This window comes from Accipiter gentilis, chromosome 23 (genome assembly GCF_929443795.1).
Source record: "Accipiter gentilis chromosome 23, bAccGen1.1, whole genome shotgun sequence".
NCBI classification, from domain to species: Eukaryota; Metazoa; Chordata; class Aves; order Accipitriformes; family Accipitridae; genus Astur; species Astur gentilis.
The window spans coordinates 3,282,955-3,299,485 of NC_064902.1; the positions used below are offsets into that span (position 1 = coordinate 3,282,955).

The 16,531-nt window shown below is 39.1% G+C and overlaps 1 protein-coding gene across 7 annotated transcripts in view; it reads right to left on the reverse strand.

The window, feature by feature from the left end:
- Window positions 1-14,344, reverse strand: part of ATG7 (autophagy related 7) — a 131,575-nt gene extending 117,231 nt beyond the window's left edge. For 6 of the 7 annotated variants that reach the window (XM_049826778.1, XM_049826779.1, XM_049826776.1 and 3 more), the window contains exons 1-8: window positions 14,139-14,223; window positions 9,836-10,046; window positions 9,553-9,607; window positions 7,671-7,788; window positions 5,289-5,366; window positions 4,599-4,715; window positions 3,356-3,505; window positions 1,071-1,159 (exon numbers count right to left, since the gene is read on the reverse strand). In XM_049826778.1, the coding sequence (XP_049682735.1) occupies window positions 1,071-1,159; window positions 3,356-3,505; window positions 4,599-4,715; window positions 5,289-5,366; window positions 7,671-7,788; window positions 9,553-9,607; window positions 9,836-10,013 (785 nt within the window). In that variant the 5' untranslated portion in view covers window positions 10,014-10,046; window positions 14,139-14,223. Of the gene's footprint in view, window positions 1-1,070; window positions 1,160-3,355; window positions 3,506-4,598; window positions 4,716-5,288; window positions 5,367-7,670; window positions 7,789-9,552; window positions 9,608-9,835; window positions 10,047-14,138; window positions 14,224-14,291 lie in introns of those variants that run through there. The other variant, XM_049826775.1, reaches the window with a different exon arrangement.
- Window positions 14,345-16,531: the final 2,187 nt, after the last annotated feature.

The window sequence follows — 16,531 nt, forward strand, 5'->3', positions numbered from 1 at the left end:
TTGAAAAAAGATAGAGACAGACATGCAACTTCTTTAATAGAAACGGACCTCTTTTAAGCACCATTTCACACAGGTTTAGTCTCTTGCAGATTCTGAATAAGGCTTTTTCTGTTAGTACTGGAACACTGTTGTTCTCATCAGGTATAAATAAAAACAATTGCTTTGTATGCGAAAATTACTTTGTTGTGAAACAGCTCTAAAGAAATGACACTGTCAGTCTGTCCTCTGTCATTTATACAATGGTGCTGGACAAACTGCATATTTAGAGAAATAAAAAGCAGGGAAGCACTAGAGCAAAGATCAGGTGACACAATGTACTTTGCCATGGCACAAGCCAGATCCTCTTAGCTCTCAATATAGTATCATTTTTCCTCCTTATGATTCAAACCCCCAAATCAAACAATTAGAACTTTAGTGCCTAAAAACCTCTTAATCTCAAAATGTGTAAAGCTTCCGGGGCACTTACACATCCTTCTACACTACTGTTCAGCTAGCAACCCAAAAAACACCATAGCTAACTGAGCATTTCTTCTCCCTGCTGTGTAATAAAATGTAAAAGTCAAACTGTGAAAATGCAACTTAATTACATTTTTGTTACAGCAACACAAATTTATTTGATACTTTAAATGATACTTTTTTGCAAATACCAGAGTGTAAAACCATGTCTTGTCTTCCCAATTTCTGCCCAACAAAAAATTCCAGAAGGTACGCTAAAAGAAAACCTAAGAGTATCTGATCTTCAAAATTTAGGTCTGCTATTACTTGGCACTAATTGATTATATAAAATCACAGAATACTTTAAACAAGATTTGAAACAGCTAGAAGGTATTGGCAGGGTCTGAAGCATGTATTTCCAGGTACATGCATGCATGTGAGGAATAAGAGGAACTTGTAACTGACAGAAATAAAAAACAGAATAACATGCAAAATCAGAATCATTGAAGGTGAGTCATGTAAAAGATAAAAGTTAAATCCAGGTGGATGATAGGAGTAAACTGCCATGGGAGGAAAAATGCCTAATTTGATATCAACCAATAAATAACCTTTGTGGGAAAGAATAAAATAGATACCATTTATGGGCTGCCAGGATCAGGAAATTTCTCAGTGGCCATCCTGGATAGTGGGATAAATTACATGGATCATAAACTCCAACTGCCACCTGCAAATAAATTTGCTCTAAATGAGAAGTCATCTATTCATACTGATATTCAGTTCACAGTAAAAGGTATCTGGCATTTTTAATGTAAAACTTCTGGACAGAGAAGGCCTACACACACATTTTACATATTTAGAAATGTTTAATACATCGTCACATTAGATTTCACTCAAGCATTTGCCACAGCTTTGAGATTTGTTCAGTTTAGTCTCTTTATGGACATTCATTTTTCACTACAATATGTGCACCTTCCTTAAACACACCATTATGGGAGAAGCCCAACAACTGAAGCCTTGCTCTCAAAACAAAATTCTATATTGATTTGGATATTATCAAAAAGTGAAAGCAGACAGGCCAGCAAGATGTCAAGTCAATGGAAAAACAGCATAAAAATCACTTGTAAAGCCAACCTTCAGGACGGGATCTAAATAAAAGAACTGGACGTTCTGTCTCATGTTCAAGCAATGTAATACCATGCTCATAACTGAGATACCTAAACTAGGAGCTTACTTCACAGTCAAAGCAGAACCAAAACACATCCGGAGATTAGAAAGATGCCACTGCCTACTCTTTAGATATGCTGAAAATCTGAACTCGGCCATCACTAGTGATACCTGTGTCTCACATCTATAAAGCTCTTCCCTCCTGCTTCTTTGCCTATAGATGGACTTAGAGTGACTAGTCTCAACTCTACCACCTCAGTGAGGTGTCCCTAGAACAGTGTGAAGTGCAGATGAGCCAATCTAATGGATGCTGACAGGAAAAACAGGGGCCCACTCCCCATCCCTCCTCCCAGCTGTACACTGCTGCTGCTTTGCAACTGCTGACTCAAGCAGGCATAAGACCCCTTAGTAAGCTGATTCAATTTCATAAACTAGCAGAAAATTAACTCAGCAGCAGCAAAACCATATTTTTCTTCCAGGGGAGCAAGTTCTGTTGGCTCACTGAAATACAAACTCTACAGGCAGTAGAGTATTGATGCAATGAATCTTATCTGACAGGTCTAAAATTTTGGCACTTCCATCCAAAGTTGATGCTAATGAAGAAACATATTCCAGATGATTACAGATTTCTCTCATATTGACAATGTCCCTATATAATTCAGTATACTCTTATCTGTGACCCATTATTGTAGTTATACTGCGATTTAAAATCTCAACCTTCACATTCTTATTTTATAAAGAACTGTAGTCCTAGGTCTTAATTTCAGAAAAAGAAATTTGGAAAAGCAAAAAAATAATTGAAGATCAAGCATTATAAAACAGAACTAAATTACTTTTATAAGGTGTGACAAGATGTCCTAAAAAAAAAAAAAAAAAAAAAAAAGAAACAACTTTTTTGCACTTCTTACCTCTTCACCATAATTCAGTTTTGTTTCCTAACACTTCAATGACAAGCAAAATTTAAAAGAAGTTTGAAGTTCACCAAAAATAAAGACAGTAAAGCATTCAGAAAGGCCTAGCAAAGTTCAGCAGCTGAGCAACATGATCCAAAACAGAATTCAGTGTATATAAACGCAAGCCAATCAAGCAAGTCAACTCTTGCTGTGATGACATCTGCTTCATGAATCATTATAATTCTTCCCTAACTGAAAGCAATGGACAGTACTCACTTTATGCTTAAAGGACATGCATGGTCTCTGCATTTAACAGAAAAAACATCCCAGCCTCTTCTGGTGCACAACCCATCTATCTTCCAAAATTACAAAGCATTACCTTGAACATACAGATTCCCAGCAATTTTTATCCCAAGCTCTCATGTTATAACATGTACATGCTGCAAAACACATGCTGAAATTTGAAAACTCCCATATAGTATTCCCTGATTACTGTTGCCACAACCAACATATACATAAAATATGAGTACCAATTTTTAGTACATAGCTGTAGGTAAAGTGGTTGGAAAACTTTTAATCGTTACGCTAACTCATAAACTTATGTGGTTTCTGTTTTGATAATGAGAGCATGAAGAACCTTTTTTTCAAGCTGACTGTTAATCTGACATAACCAGGCTTTTGTGTAAGAACTACTAGAGAAGCTTGACTCGACACAAAAATCAATCCAAGCTGCTGATCTTCAGCTATTTACCCAGTCTATGCATTGGCCAACCATTGTGCCCAGCTCAGTATTATAGACGTTTTTCAAACAATCTGTAAATTAAACATTTGTAGGTTATAAAAAGACATAAAATTCTCATTACCTTTCCCCCTTGGTCTTGAAAGAAACCATCCCACCTTTTCAGTGGAGATATCACGACAGAATTGTCATGATACTTGATTAAAAAATAAGGCAAAGCTGTAACCCCCTCTTTGTGGCAAAGCTCATCGTATGCTTTCTGAAGTGCTTGAATCTAAAAGCAAAAAAAGACAACTGTAATGAAGAGTTTTCATAATCTTATACAGAACCACAGAAAGTGTTTTAGCATCTGGGAAGGCTAGTTCACTCAATCTTAGAATATAGCATATTCAGAAGTTTTGAAACCCATTATGACCACAATAACAGAGATCAAAAATTCAGTTGCTAAAACAGCATTTGTCAATGCAAATTTAAACAGGAGCACTGCTATTGCTGTCACAAACTGATCTACCAATAGAAATTAAACCAGATAAAAACTCATTCTGATAGTCACAGTAGCTGTATAAGAAAGTAAATCTGTCCGTCTATTATTAGCAAAAAACAGAGTACCATTCAATTTATTTTGTTATATCTATTTTCAGTGTTCAGTTGAAACTCTCTTTAGATCATGACAGGTATTCTTATACTATTTATTACCACAGAACTAACGAGGGTCTTCTGAGAAGAAGGGAACTAAGTATTTTTTCCACTGAAAAAATCCCAAACTATTTCTCATTAATTATTATGCCATTAAAAAGCCATTCAAGGTTTTCCATTAACTTCTGTCAAAGCAAAAAGGCACATGTGGGCAACTTGATTTTTTTTGTCCTTTTCCATTGTAATATGAAAGAAACTACAAAAAGTTGTTAACTTTTCTCCTAAAGAAAAAGTCTTCCCTATCCACTTCTTTTTCTGGTCCAATCATGCATTTTATTAACAATTTTGTAATTGCTAATGACTTAGCTCTGCCAGGGGATGCCACTTTAAAAAAGTTTCTTAAAAACATGAGTTTCAAAAACATAGCTATATATTCAATAAGCTGTATATAAAAAATAAACTGAACATAACCAGCTCTTCAAGAACTGTTTGCCACATTTGCATCGAAATGAATAAAGCTGAAGTTATGTTAAGATGAGAGATTTTATACAATAACAACAACAAAAAAAAATAGGAAACCAAAAAACCCACATGGAAATAAGAAAAGTGAAGATTTTAAAAGAAATTAGATTCTCAAATTAATTCAGTATATGCTATCAAAAATACTACATTTTACAGCTCGCAAAACCGCTTAGTGCTACAGACTTCATAACAGTTAGTATTTTGAATACCTGACTTAATGTGAATCTGTCACCAAGACACACTGGTTTCTGAATTATATGTATTCCATCAGGGAAGCAGAGAGCAGGGTAGCAAAACCAGTAATAGAAATGATACTTTTTTAGATCCTAGAAAAAAAATGTTATAGAATTAGATAATGAGGATATAAACCAAAGTAAATTATGGTTTGGAATACTAATCATAATTGATGGTTGATGATACTAACCATAGTTCACTTCACAAGGGACTGTGTCATGATTTTAGAAAATAAAAAATACCAGAAGACTTCCCTTCTCTGTATTTGGTTTTATTTAAGAATTAAACAGTGAATGTGTGTACAATACTTCCATTTTTGCTAGCTGGAGCATTATTTATTAAAACTTTCAGTTTGTTAAACATGAAACAGCTACTCTACTTTTACTAGTATTGATAAGGCCATCTGATGATCTTATACATTTGTAGAAAAGAATATGAGATGGCACCAGCATTTTTTAAAGAATGCATCCTAAAATATTTTTTACCTGTACATAAGAATGGCTTACTAGGGTTTTTTAAAATGTTTTCAGACATTTTAAGATGTCTGAGAATGATCCTGATAACATTTAATGTGCTAATACTAATACAGCATTTCCCCTTAAAAGAAACTACTTCATCATTTCCACTACAATGCTGTAAGTATGAGACATATAATCATTACTCACTGCGAACGTCAGCAGCAGGAACCTGTTCAAGAGCAGAGGGTTTTCAAGAGCAGCTCCAGATTTTATGGATTCCCATATCTGTCATTGATTGTGGGGACAAGAAGGAAGAAAAAGGACAGAGAAACAAAACACCAAGGCAGCATGAGAACAGCTGCAGAAATCTTCAATTCTTCCAGCTACCTTTAAAATACTGAAATTAACATTTGCGGTAATACACTGTGATCTTTTCCTAACTGATCTCATCCACGCTGTTATCTATATTAAAAGGATTCTAAAGGTAAGACACAGACGTGCACTCTCTAACACAAAAAATTATGGAAGATGGGGAACACGAGGAGCCTTAGTTCATGCACCAAGCACGGAGCAAACAACAAAACAAAAGAAAACAAACTATCAGGAACAGTCTCTTATGTATATGAACTATTAACACTAGCACAGTATAGAACATTGTCGTGGCTTAACCACAGCCAGTAACTAAGCACCACGCAGCCACTCACTCATGACCCCCCCATCTCGGTGGGATGGGGGAGATAATCAGGAAAAAAAAAAGTAAAACTCGTGGGTTGAGATAAGACCAGTTTAATAGAACAGAAAAGAAGAAACTAATAATGGTAATAACAACAATAATAATAAAAGGATTGGAATATACAAAACAAGTGATGCACAATGCAATTGCTCACCACTTGCCAACTCATGCCCAGTTAGTTCCCAGGCAGCAAACCCCCCAGGCCAGCTCTCCCCAGTTTACATACTGGGCATGACGTCACACGGTATGGAATACCCCTTTGGCCAGTTTGGGTCAGCTGTCCTGGCTGTGTCCCCTCCCAGCTTCTTGTGCCCCTCCAGCCTTCTTGCTGGCTGGGCATGAGAAGCTGACTGTGTCTTACCAACGTTCTTCTCATACTGAACCCAAAACACAGCACTGTACCAGCTACTAGAAAGAAAATTAACTCTATCCCAGCCGAAACCAGGACAAACATACTGTGATATGAATACAGCCTTTTACTGTACTCTCACAGTTTTCATTCACGGGATCTATGGATACTAGATATGTGAATAAACTACTAGGAAATTTGACCAAAAAAATGGAGACTTGGAAGAAGGCAGTACACTTCACATCAGTGAGACAAGAAGCTGTAATACCTGTATGACGCAGACCTGTTTGATCTTCGTCTCAAAAGACCCCAAAACAAATGTCCTGGGTTCAGCTGGGATAGAGTTAATTTTTACAGGAACCTGGGAGGTGGGGGCATAGCCGGGGCAGCTGACCTGAACTAGCCAAGGAGCTATTCCATGCCATTTGACATCATGCTCATTATATAAATGGGGAGCAGGCCAGGGGGTGGTCTCTGTTTTCGGTGGGGGAAGTGGCGGAACGTCGCGTCCCAGGTGGTGAGCAGTTGCACTGTGCATCACTCTTTTTGTATACTTTTTTTCCATTAGTGCCGTTGTTGGTTTTGTAATTTCTTTGTGTTTGTCCCAGTAAACTGCCTTTATCTCAACCCTCGAGGTTCCAGTTTCTTTTTCTTTTCTCTCCTCCGTCTCCTTCCCATCCCACTGGAGGAGGGGCGGAGGAGTGAGCGAGTGGCTGTGTGGTCCTTTGTTACCGGCTGGGCTGAAACCACGACAACAAACAAAAAAATACAAGAGTGAATAAAGCATTCTGGCCTTCCCAGTTTCCCTGAAGATAGATATTGCATTGTACCTACCACTGGCAGGGAAGTACTGGGCCACAGGAACACAAAAAATTCATAGCCTTGAGTGAAGATATACATGAAAACTTTGCTACTGAAGGCCAGCAGCAGACAATCAATCTAATTAAAGGAATCAAGGACTGGTCAAAGTGAAGTATCTCAAAAAGTAAAATGTTGCCTTAGTTTGACTTTCCCTTCTCACCAAGCCATGACATTTAATTTAGTTAGTTACAGTGTAAGCAGACTAGCCCCTTCCTTTGAAAGCCACCTTTTCTTTGCTTTATCTCAGTCTTCTTGCTGTTCTGGAGCTTCCCCATCACTTTGTCACACTGAGGTATTGCAGTAATCTAAAGTTTAAACCAGGCACTTACTGGTTTCCGGGTGTCAAGACAAATTTTAAAAATGTGCTTTACAGAACTCAAGTCACTGGCAGCTCCAATAGCACTGTTAGGCTTAAAATGTGGCTTAGTAGAACACTGAATTAAGTCCTCGAAGTATGATTAGCTACTTACTACTCTCTTGTAAAGAGCAGTAAAAAGCAAACATCAAACTACTCCTTCCAGAATAAGTTAAATCCTGAGGCAATTACATAGGTGACTATGGACAGTATCTCCAATATTTGGGGCAGAGACTGTAGAGAACTTCACTGGTTATTTCCAAATCCTTTCTACCACATTTTTAATCTTACCTCATTTGCTTCTTTTTCCAGAAGTGATTTCTTATCACAGGATTTGAAAGTCTCAAAAGTGTTGGTATTATACAATGTTCCGAAAGCAGGACAGCAACGTGCTGGTATTGAAGCATTCCTGAATAAAAGAAAGAAACCTCTGGGAATTGGATACTAAGACCTTTAACATGATCAGCAGTAGTAGCAGCAGCTATCCTATGGTGTAAGGTTGCCCTGAAATTGTCAAATGATGACGCACAGTAACAAAAGTTAGCAACAGTTCTAATGAAAACATTTTTATGATCATAATACTTTATTGAACATGGATTGGTATACCCATGCAAATACATGTCTACGTATACAATATATCAGGCATCTGTATTATTTCTAAGCAAGGTGGCAATGAATCACAGATTGAAGACCTAAAAATTCTGTTCAAATACAAACTGTCCATGACAAATGCGATTTTCACTAAGAAAAAATTATTAAGACTGAACTTTAGATGTCAGTATTTTATTCACATAGTTAATCAGTTAAAATTTTGTGTTTAAAAAACATCCCAAAGGAAGACTAAACCAGGCAAAAGATTGAGTAGCTTTTATAGTTTGTAACATCATCAGCTGGAGAAGCTGCTGTTTGCAAACTCAGTATCTATTTTTCCACCTTTCTGAATGTAAAACAGGTAAAAAAACATACAATATTCCCTTAATTTATAGATCTGATTGATTTCATTGACTCCTTTAACATCATTCTCCCAAACTGATGTTTCTGACCACTGTTAAAACTCAAATACAGCAAATGTTTGAGTTACATAATAAATACACATGATGTAGTTTCCAAAAATTTTTAAAGCTAAAAGGGAACTCTTCATGATCATCTAAACTGACCACCTAAAGAACAGAAACAGAAATACAGAAAATTACTACAGTAGAAGGAATAATTAAACACTACATAAATGGATCTTTCATAATTTTATTTTTGTTACAACGTTTGAGAGTTCAAATACTACAGCACCATCCATTTTTTTTCCTAATCTGAAATTCCTGTTTCCAATGTCACACGTTTCTCCCAATTGCACTTAGCTGCATATGCTTTCAGTATTGCACCTAAAAGTTTTTACATAAAAATGAAGGGAATAATATCTCCGAAGGAATTACCTCAAAATGCACAAAGCCTCACTAGGCTCCTAACATTCTCACAAAGCAAGACAGATAAAGTAACTTCTGTGATTTACAACTTTATAATCCACCAATTTAAAACAAACAAGACATTAACTACAAAGACATCTGTTCCTATGTTAATTATACTAACTTAGGCATTTGCTGGAAATGAAAACCATGTGGAAAAAATATTTCTCCTCATCTCATTTTTGCTGTGTATACTGAGCAGCTTTGGTTTACCTTTCAGTTTGTGGGTAAAGGCCAAAGTACAAAATTCCAGTCATAAATGTTAAATACTTTGGAAGATATTACAATGTAACAACTAGGGGGTTGTAAAAACTATTTTGAGATCCTAAGTGTAATGATGAATCCTCAATAAATAAAGATCTAAGGAAAAATTTGACCAGAAGTCAGATGACTGAAATATCCTCCCTTACGCAGAAGAGCTGAAGAAATGGGAAAAAATGGTATTTTATATAAACATATATATATATAAACGGTGAGTGAATTTGAGACTTACCAGCATATTTTAAACTTGGCCCTTCAGACGAATACACTACTTCAGACACAGCAAGTTAATGTTTGCAACTCAAAGCAGTCTCTCCACTACTACAAAGTTCATGAAAATGTGTATTTATTTTCATGTAGAATTTGTCCAAGTAATATTATATATCAAAGTGTTACTGTTATGCAAGGAAAGCGTCTTCACATATGAATTAGGGTAAACCACAGTATGTACTTACATATCAAAGGCACTAAACTCCAATGTCAAGCGAGCTGGCAAACCCAAAGGATCACCTGGACAAAAAGCAGCAACATGCTTCTTTTAAACTGAAATACATAGATTAACTTCCCTCTTTTTGTTAACATAAGTTATAAATTACCCACAGACGCACCAGAATTCACAGCTTACCCAGCTGTGTTTTCTAGTGTTTCAGCAAAATACCTAAAATATGTTACACAAATACTTAGAGGAATAACAGGAGAAACCCAAACTACTAAGCAAGGTGTTCAGTTTCTACCTACCATTGTAGTAGTATCCTTTGATAACTTTTGGGGTCTCATCCAATCGGTACTCATTGAGTTTCTTCTGTGTTAGTTCATGCCAGAATCCTGCATCCAAGGCACTACTGAAAGGAGCAAACTGCAGCTTTGATATTCCAGAATCTACAGGATGGTGCACCTCACTACTGGCAGCTGCCATGATTTTAGTTAATGATCGTTGTTAAACAGAATTCTGTAAAAGCAGATATGCCTAATAAGTATATACACAATTCATCATATTACTCATGACTACTCAAAGCTTCTTTTAAACACATTTTGTTGGCTTAAAGTGTAGAAAGCCTTACTCCTCTGAACATCTAACTCCAATCTTTAAAATCATTGATCACAGGTTCTTTCAGTCCAAGCAAAGTCCTTCCAATTTCTTGTACTTAAAATGATGAAAGGCAAATCTATGTGGTTTGGCCACGCTGCCTAGATGGATTTGATCTCCTGACAGACATTCCATGATTTCTCCCATTACTTAGAATACTACACCTGAACTATGTACTCCTGAGTTATATCTTGTATTGTGCTGCTACAGATAAAAACAACAAAAAGCTAAACACCGTATCTGCATTCCTTCTGTTATCTAGAAATCCATCGAAAAGCCTATTAGCACTATTTAAGTTCTGATAGCATTTAAAATCCAAAGTAACATTTCATTTAGCTAGGTCTTGACTCTCAGCCTGTGGTGAGAGTTGAACACTCATAAAGCATTTACAAATTACCAAGTAAAGCTAGCAAAGTGAAACTAAAAGCAAGGAAAGTCTTGCAGCCAGTAAATGGCAAAGCTGGAAACAGAACCTAGAACTTGCTTAACAGTTGTACTAGCCATCAGAAAGTCAATGTGATGCAGAAGTCTGGATTACTTCCTTACAGTTCTTCTCTCCTAAAGGTCTTTGTCTATGGGGAGTATTTTTTTTTTTTGATAACCCAAATCACTACTCCACATTGGCTGAATAATATAAGCACATAAGTCTTCAATTCAAAGCACTTAAAAATTTCAGAATTTTAGACACTGCATGAGAAGGAGGAGTAAAACATCTAAACTGGTCTATCACAAGTCTCTACTTCAACTAGGCCAAACAGTCCCCTTGCTCACATTAGCAGCAGCATTGACTTCACTGTGAGGCGATTCAGCTCAACTTACTTATTTTCGTGAAAACTCATCAAATAAAAATATTGCCCTCAAGAATCTCCTTTACTTACTGTTAGTACTCCTCTTCATGTCTATACCTACACATATTAACATGCAAGTTTCAGAGACACAGTCCATGACACAGAGTATTCAAATATACATCAGGGGGAGGGAAGGTCCTCCTATTAAGCATTCCATTCTGCCTTTGACTACCTAGCTAAGATAAGCATAAATGTTGCAAAACAAGGATTTGTTACATATCAAAAATAAGATTTTAAAATAATGGTTTTAAAACTCTTCAAAAAGATATGTCCATATGCTCATATCTATCACAACACATCCATCTACCAAGCTAGGAACTGCGGTTTCCTAAGTCCAGAAGGGAGATCCACAGCTATTGATTTAGATTTTGTTTGCAGTGCTTATCAAATCAATCAATTGAACTCAAACAATCTTGAAATGATTCCTTCAACTAACTAATCCTTCAAGACTAAATTTTTTAGTTTGCACAACATAACCCCACGTGATTGCCTTTTGTTACTGATCCTTCACAATATACCTGTTACCTGTACACATGGATCAATGGTAGGATTTTACATAAAGGAAAGTCAGAATAAGGTTCCCAGCATAGCTATATTAGCTGACATCCATCTAAATAGATGCTCTAGAGTTTTGCTGTACTGTAGCTTGGATTGAATTGAACAGTTCCATTTATTGTCCTGTGAAGTCACTTGTGTAACAAAAACAGAGCTTACATGCTTTTCAGAACAGGGGGAAGGGAACAAGAGGGGGTTTTTTTCTTTCCTTTTTTTTTTTTTTAATAACTGCCAAATAGCCAGCTCTTCTCTGAGAGAAAGACACAGTTATGCTTTTCCTTACACAATACTTGCTTAAACAAAGTCTTCAGTGTAACCCAGCTATAGCTTCTACATTCAGTTTATCTCCTTCTACTGTAAATGCTTTCCTTACTTGCTGGTAAGTTGTGTAATGTGGTTTTTTGGGTATAGGCTTGAGGGTTTGCATATTTTTCATAGTGAAAGCTAAAAGTTTCAGTTCTGTCACGATGTCTTGCTTCACCTGGCATATTGGAAATACACCATTTTGTCATCCCCCCCCCCCCCCCTTTTGTTTTTAAATTTTTCTTAATTTTTAACAGCAGCTGTAATTTGTGGCAGCGTGAACTTTGATAGCTTACTTGAAAGACGTCTCAAATCTCCTTTTATTAACACGAAAAAAATCAGGTGGTTTCTTGAAACTTTGCAAGTACTAGAACTATAAGCAGCAGAACTAACTATGGAATTTTCTGCCCATTTTCATAAACTTTTTCTGCGTGTAGGATGTAGTAGTAATAACATAAACTAGCAAACATTGAACTTTTACTACTACATAGGTCTTAAGTCTTACAAAATCTTTATTTTGCAACTAAATGTCACAGAAAGCTTATCATAAAACAGACAAACGATTGTTTGTCATATAGATGTTAGCAGTAAGAGTCAGATTACATGGTACTCGATGCCAAGGCTTCCATAATAAAACTTCTATTCAAAGGTTCAGTAGCTGCCTAGTCAATATTAATCCATTAAATCCCCTGTCCCCCTTTTTTCAGAAGCTTGGGAAGGTATTTAACGCTTAAGAAAAAACATTATTAACAAAATGCAACATAAAGTTGTTACTTTCCTTGCCAGACAAGCTCTACTGTAACTAAAAGTTTACTCATTTCGAATTTTTTTCGTCTTTTTTTCAAATTTACAAACAGGTAGTTTCCATTTTGCTTTCCCTCCTCCCCCCCAAGTACATGGCATACCCAACACTGAAGTGTATTGTGAAACACTCTAAATTACCAAGAAGCCAGCTGATAGTACCCAGTAGTACCCGAGTAATGTACACTGAAAATACCAGCCTAAAAGCATCCACTGGGAAGGAATTTTAACACCCTACTTATTTTCATTATTACTGTACCTAAAGAGTTATTGTAAAACTGAAGGAATAAAAACAGGGGGCCTCACTATGCTATGCACATGCAGAGAAGCGCATACAATCACCTCTGATGTATTGACAATTTTGAAAACATTCTTTAATGTACTTTGATGTATATATTCACTTACATGCTTTCTTAATGCAAGATCAATAAGCCAAGGTAAATTTGTGCAACAGATTTTAGAATACTGAAATAAAAGATGAAATGTGTACATTTCATAGAACTTGCATACTGAAACTCACATACAGCTTCTAATAGTAATAACAGTCACTGGGAGAATATAATGAATATTTAGAAAAAAAAAAATCCAAAATCTTAAATGTGGAAAAAAACTTGGAGTTTCAAAAGGCCCTAGTTGAAAAATGTGCTTGAAGTGAAAAGATGTAGCAGTATGTTTTAGACACTCCTAAATTCTGTGACTGGTAGGAAATTGAACAAGTGTAATCATCAGCAAGGATAACCCAAAGTATAGACGCACTATCACTAGCCCAAAGTTCTAGCACTTGTTCTTAAATATGCAGGCATTTAAAACTGACCTAATGGAGGACGATATGAAGTGAAAAGAACACCAGGACTTTTAATATTTGTCTTTACCTTGACAGGCATAATTAATCTGTTCCAAAAGTAGGGTTAGCAGTTTAACAGCATCAGTTACACAGTAACACGAGAGTTTAACTATCGTGAAGTTACAGGTTTTAAGCCAAATTCACATAATCCCCCCAAATCCACAGGCTTTTTTACAAAGCTTTTTATTCTGCGGTCCGGAGTTGAGTATTTTGAAGACCTCCTCTCTATCCAGGTGACAAAGGAAATTACTATTTCCCAGCACCACCTTTTCCGAAGAGCTGCTTCGTGGCTAGTGCCCGTTATCAAGCCTACTTCGGGGGCAAAGCAAGCCTGCCCTATTTCTGACAACGTTACTGACACAAAAAGGCGGCCCCCGGCACCTGGCGACAACCCGCTCCGCAACCCCGCACCTCCGAGGCCGCCCGGCCCTGCTGCGGGGCCCGCCGCCGCCGCCGCCTCTCCCTGGCTCCTCACGACGGCCGCACCACACGACCCGGCCCCCGCCCGCCTATTCGTGACTGGAGCCCCAGCTCCCGTCCCAAAGCAAGGGCTCTCCCGCCCAGGAACCCGGGCCGGACCCGAGACCCCGGGGACACACCGACCTCCACGGGCGTCAGGGCCGAGCGCGGAGCCCGAGGGCAGCCGGAGCCGTGAGGGCGGGAAGCGCGAGCCGCCCTCAGCGGGGACCCCCTCCCCCCCCACCAGCAGCAGCAGCAGCAGCAGCAGCGCAACCGGCGCGCGCGCGGGCCGCTCACCGGCTTCCCCGCTCTCGACTTCCTGCATGGCCGGGCGGCACGGCGGAGTGACGTCACCCGGCCTCGCCCGCGTGACCGGGGCGGGTGGTTACGTAGGCGCGGCGGGCCGGTTGGCTCTGCCTGAGGCGGGGTTGGCCGGTCCTGTCAGCCGGGCGGGCAGGTGAGACCCTTCGACGGAACCCGGGCGGAGCGGGGCGGGCTGTGGTGGGCGACCGCCCGCCCGCCCGCCCGTTCGCCCGCGTTAGCGAGAGGGTTCTGCTGCTGTGGCGCAGCGCCCGCGTTGCCCCCGCTCTGCCCCCGCCGCGCTCTCCTTGTGGCGGCCGGGCGCGGGGTGTGTGTGTGGGAGGGGGGGGGGGTGAGGCGGTGCCCACCCCCCGTCTCCACAGGCCGTAGCCGTGTGTGACGAGTGTGCGAAAACACCAGCAAGGGTGAGGGCCGTTCGTGGCACCCGTGAAAAACGAAGCGGTATGAACGAAAAGCTGCGTTTTCCTCCGCTGTGGTTATGACTGCTGAGCGAATCTGCGCGAGGGTGCTCTGGTTTGGATATGTTCTAGTAAAAAAAGTGTTCGGGGGTTCGATGAGAGCGAGCAATGTGTCCCCCCGCACCTGTGAGAAATAGCCCTGTCAGGGCTGAGTTAGTGAAAACGTATCCAGTGGGTCAGGTGTGGCTATTTCCCTCTACTCAGCAGCCGTGAGACTGCATCTGGAGCGATGTGTCCAGCTTTGTGCCCCCCTCCAACTTCCCTCCCCCAGCACAAGAGAGATCGCAAACTGGCAGGAGGCCTGCAGTGGGTCACTAAAATGGTCTGGGGGCTGGAGCATACGACCTGAGAGGCTGGGAGAGCTGGGTTTGCCTTGTGTGGAGAAAACAAGGCTAAAGGGGATTTAATGGAAGTCTTGGGTAATCTGAAGTGAAGAAAATGGAGGCAAATTCTTCTCAGAGGTGCACAGCAAAAACCGGGAAGGAAAAGGGCGCATGTCATAATAAGGAAAGTTCAAATGAAGATATAGAGAAAAATTTGCTTAACATGGCTGGTTAAGCACTGGAATAGGTTCCCAGAGACAATTCGTAATCCCCATCCTTGGGCACTTGACTGCACAAGCCTCTGAGCAACATGACCCAATGTTGATGTTAGCTCTGCTTTGAGCTGGAGGTTGGACTAGATGGCATCAAGAAGTCCCTTCCAACCTAAAGTTTTTAATGAGTCTATATTGATTTTTGCAGATCTGCAATACAAAACAAAGTATGTTTTCTACAAAACAAGCATTACCTCTTTAGATAGTTTATGTCATTTACCTATCAGGGAAAACAAATTTGCCAGAGCTGCCTTCTATTGTGGAGCACACAACACTGCAGTAACACCTGTATTGCAGAAACTGCCAGCAAAATTGGGAGTAAGCCTCAGAGGAAAAGCCACCAATCAGATAAGCATGGGTAAGGTCACATAAAGACAGTTGTTCAGGCAGCATTAGGGGAAAAATTTCAGTGCTGTTAATTATGCAAATTTAGACGTGATGTTTGGATAGAGGACTTTGCTGTGGAGCATGGGCCAAATAGGCCTTCCAGCAATTTCACAAATAAAACAAACTGGAATAAACTTGGGAAGTTTGCTATAGATGCTATACCTTGAATCTAGCTGCATTATGTCAGTAAAATTCTACAATTCATCATCCTGCATGCCACTCACTTTATTAGTATTGGTAATACCTTTACTCTGTTGGACACTTTATAACTCAGTTCTGCAGTTTATTTCCCCGAGGCTGGAAAAGATTTTATTTTGTCACTTTTTGGTCTTTGATTTCTCTTTTTACATGAAATATAAAGGGAACATTGATGAGATCCCATCAAAATAGCTGGAATGTTGTTACCCAGTCTCCACAGAACTATAACCTAGCTTAGATTGGTAGTCTTTGAGCAGTTTCAGTTTCATAACGTGGTTTGAAACAGCTGTCAGCACATAACATAGGTCATGAGAAATAATACCAATACAGGACAGAGGGACACTCTTCTATGAGCCCATATCCCCATATCTTCTCAACTAGACATGTCATACCTGAAAAGAACTAGACCCTAGGAGTTAGATTTCTGCACAAACAGTTGCAGCTTTGGAGAAATGGGAAATACATCTGGTAGGCTTGCAGTCTTGGACTATCATTTTTTATACATACTTGCTGACCTGGGAAATAAACTTGAGATTGACACATTAAACTGCTGATGTATACATACGAGGACACCTCAG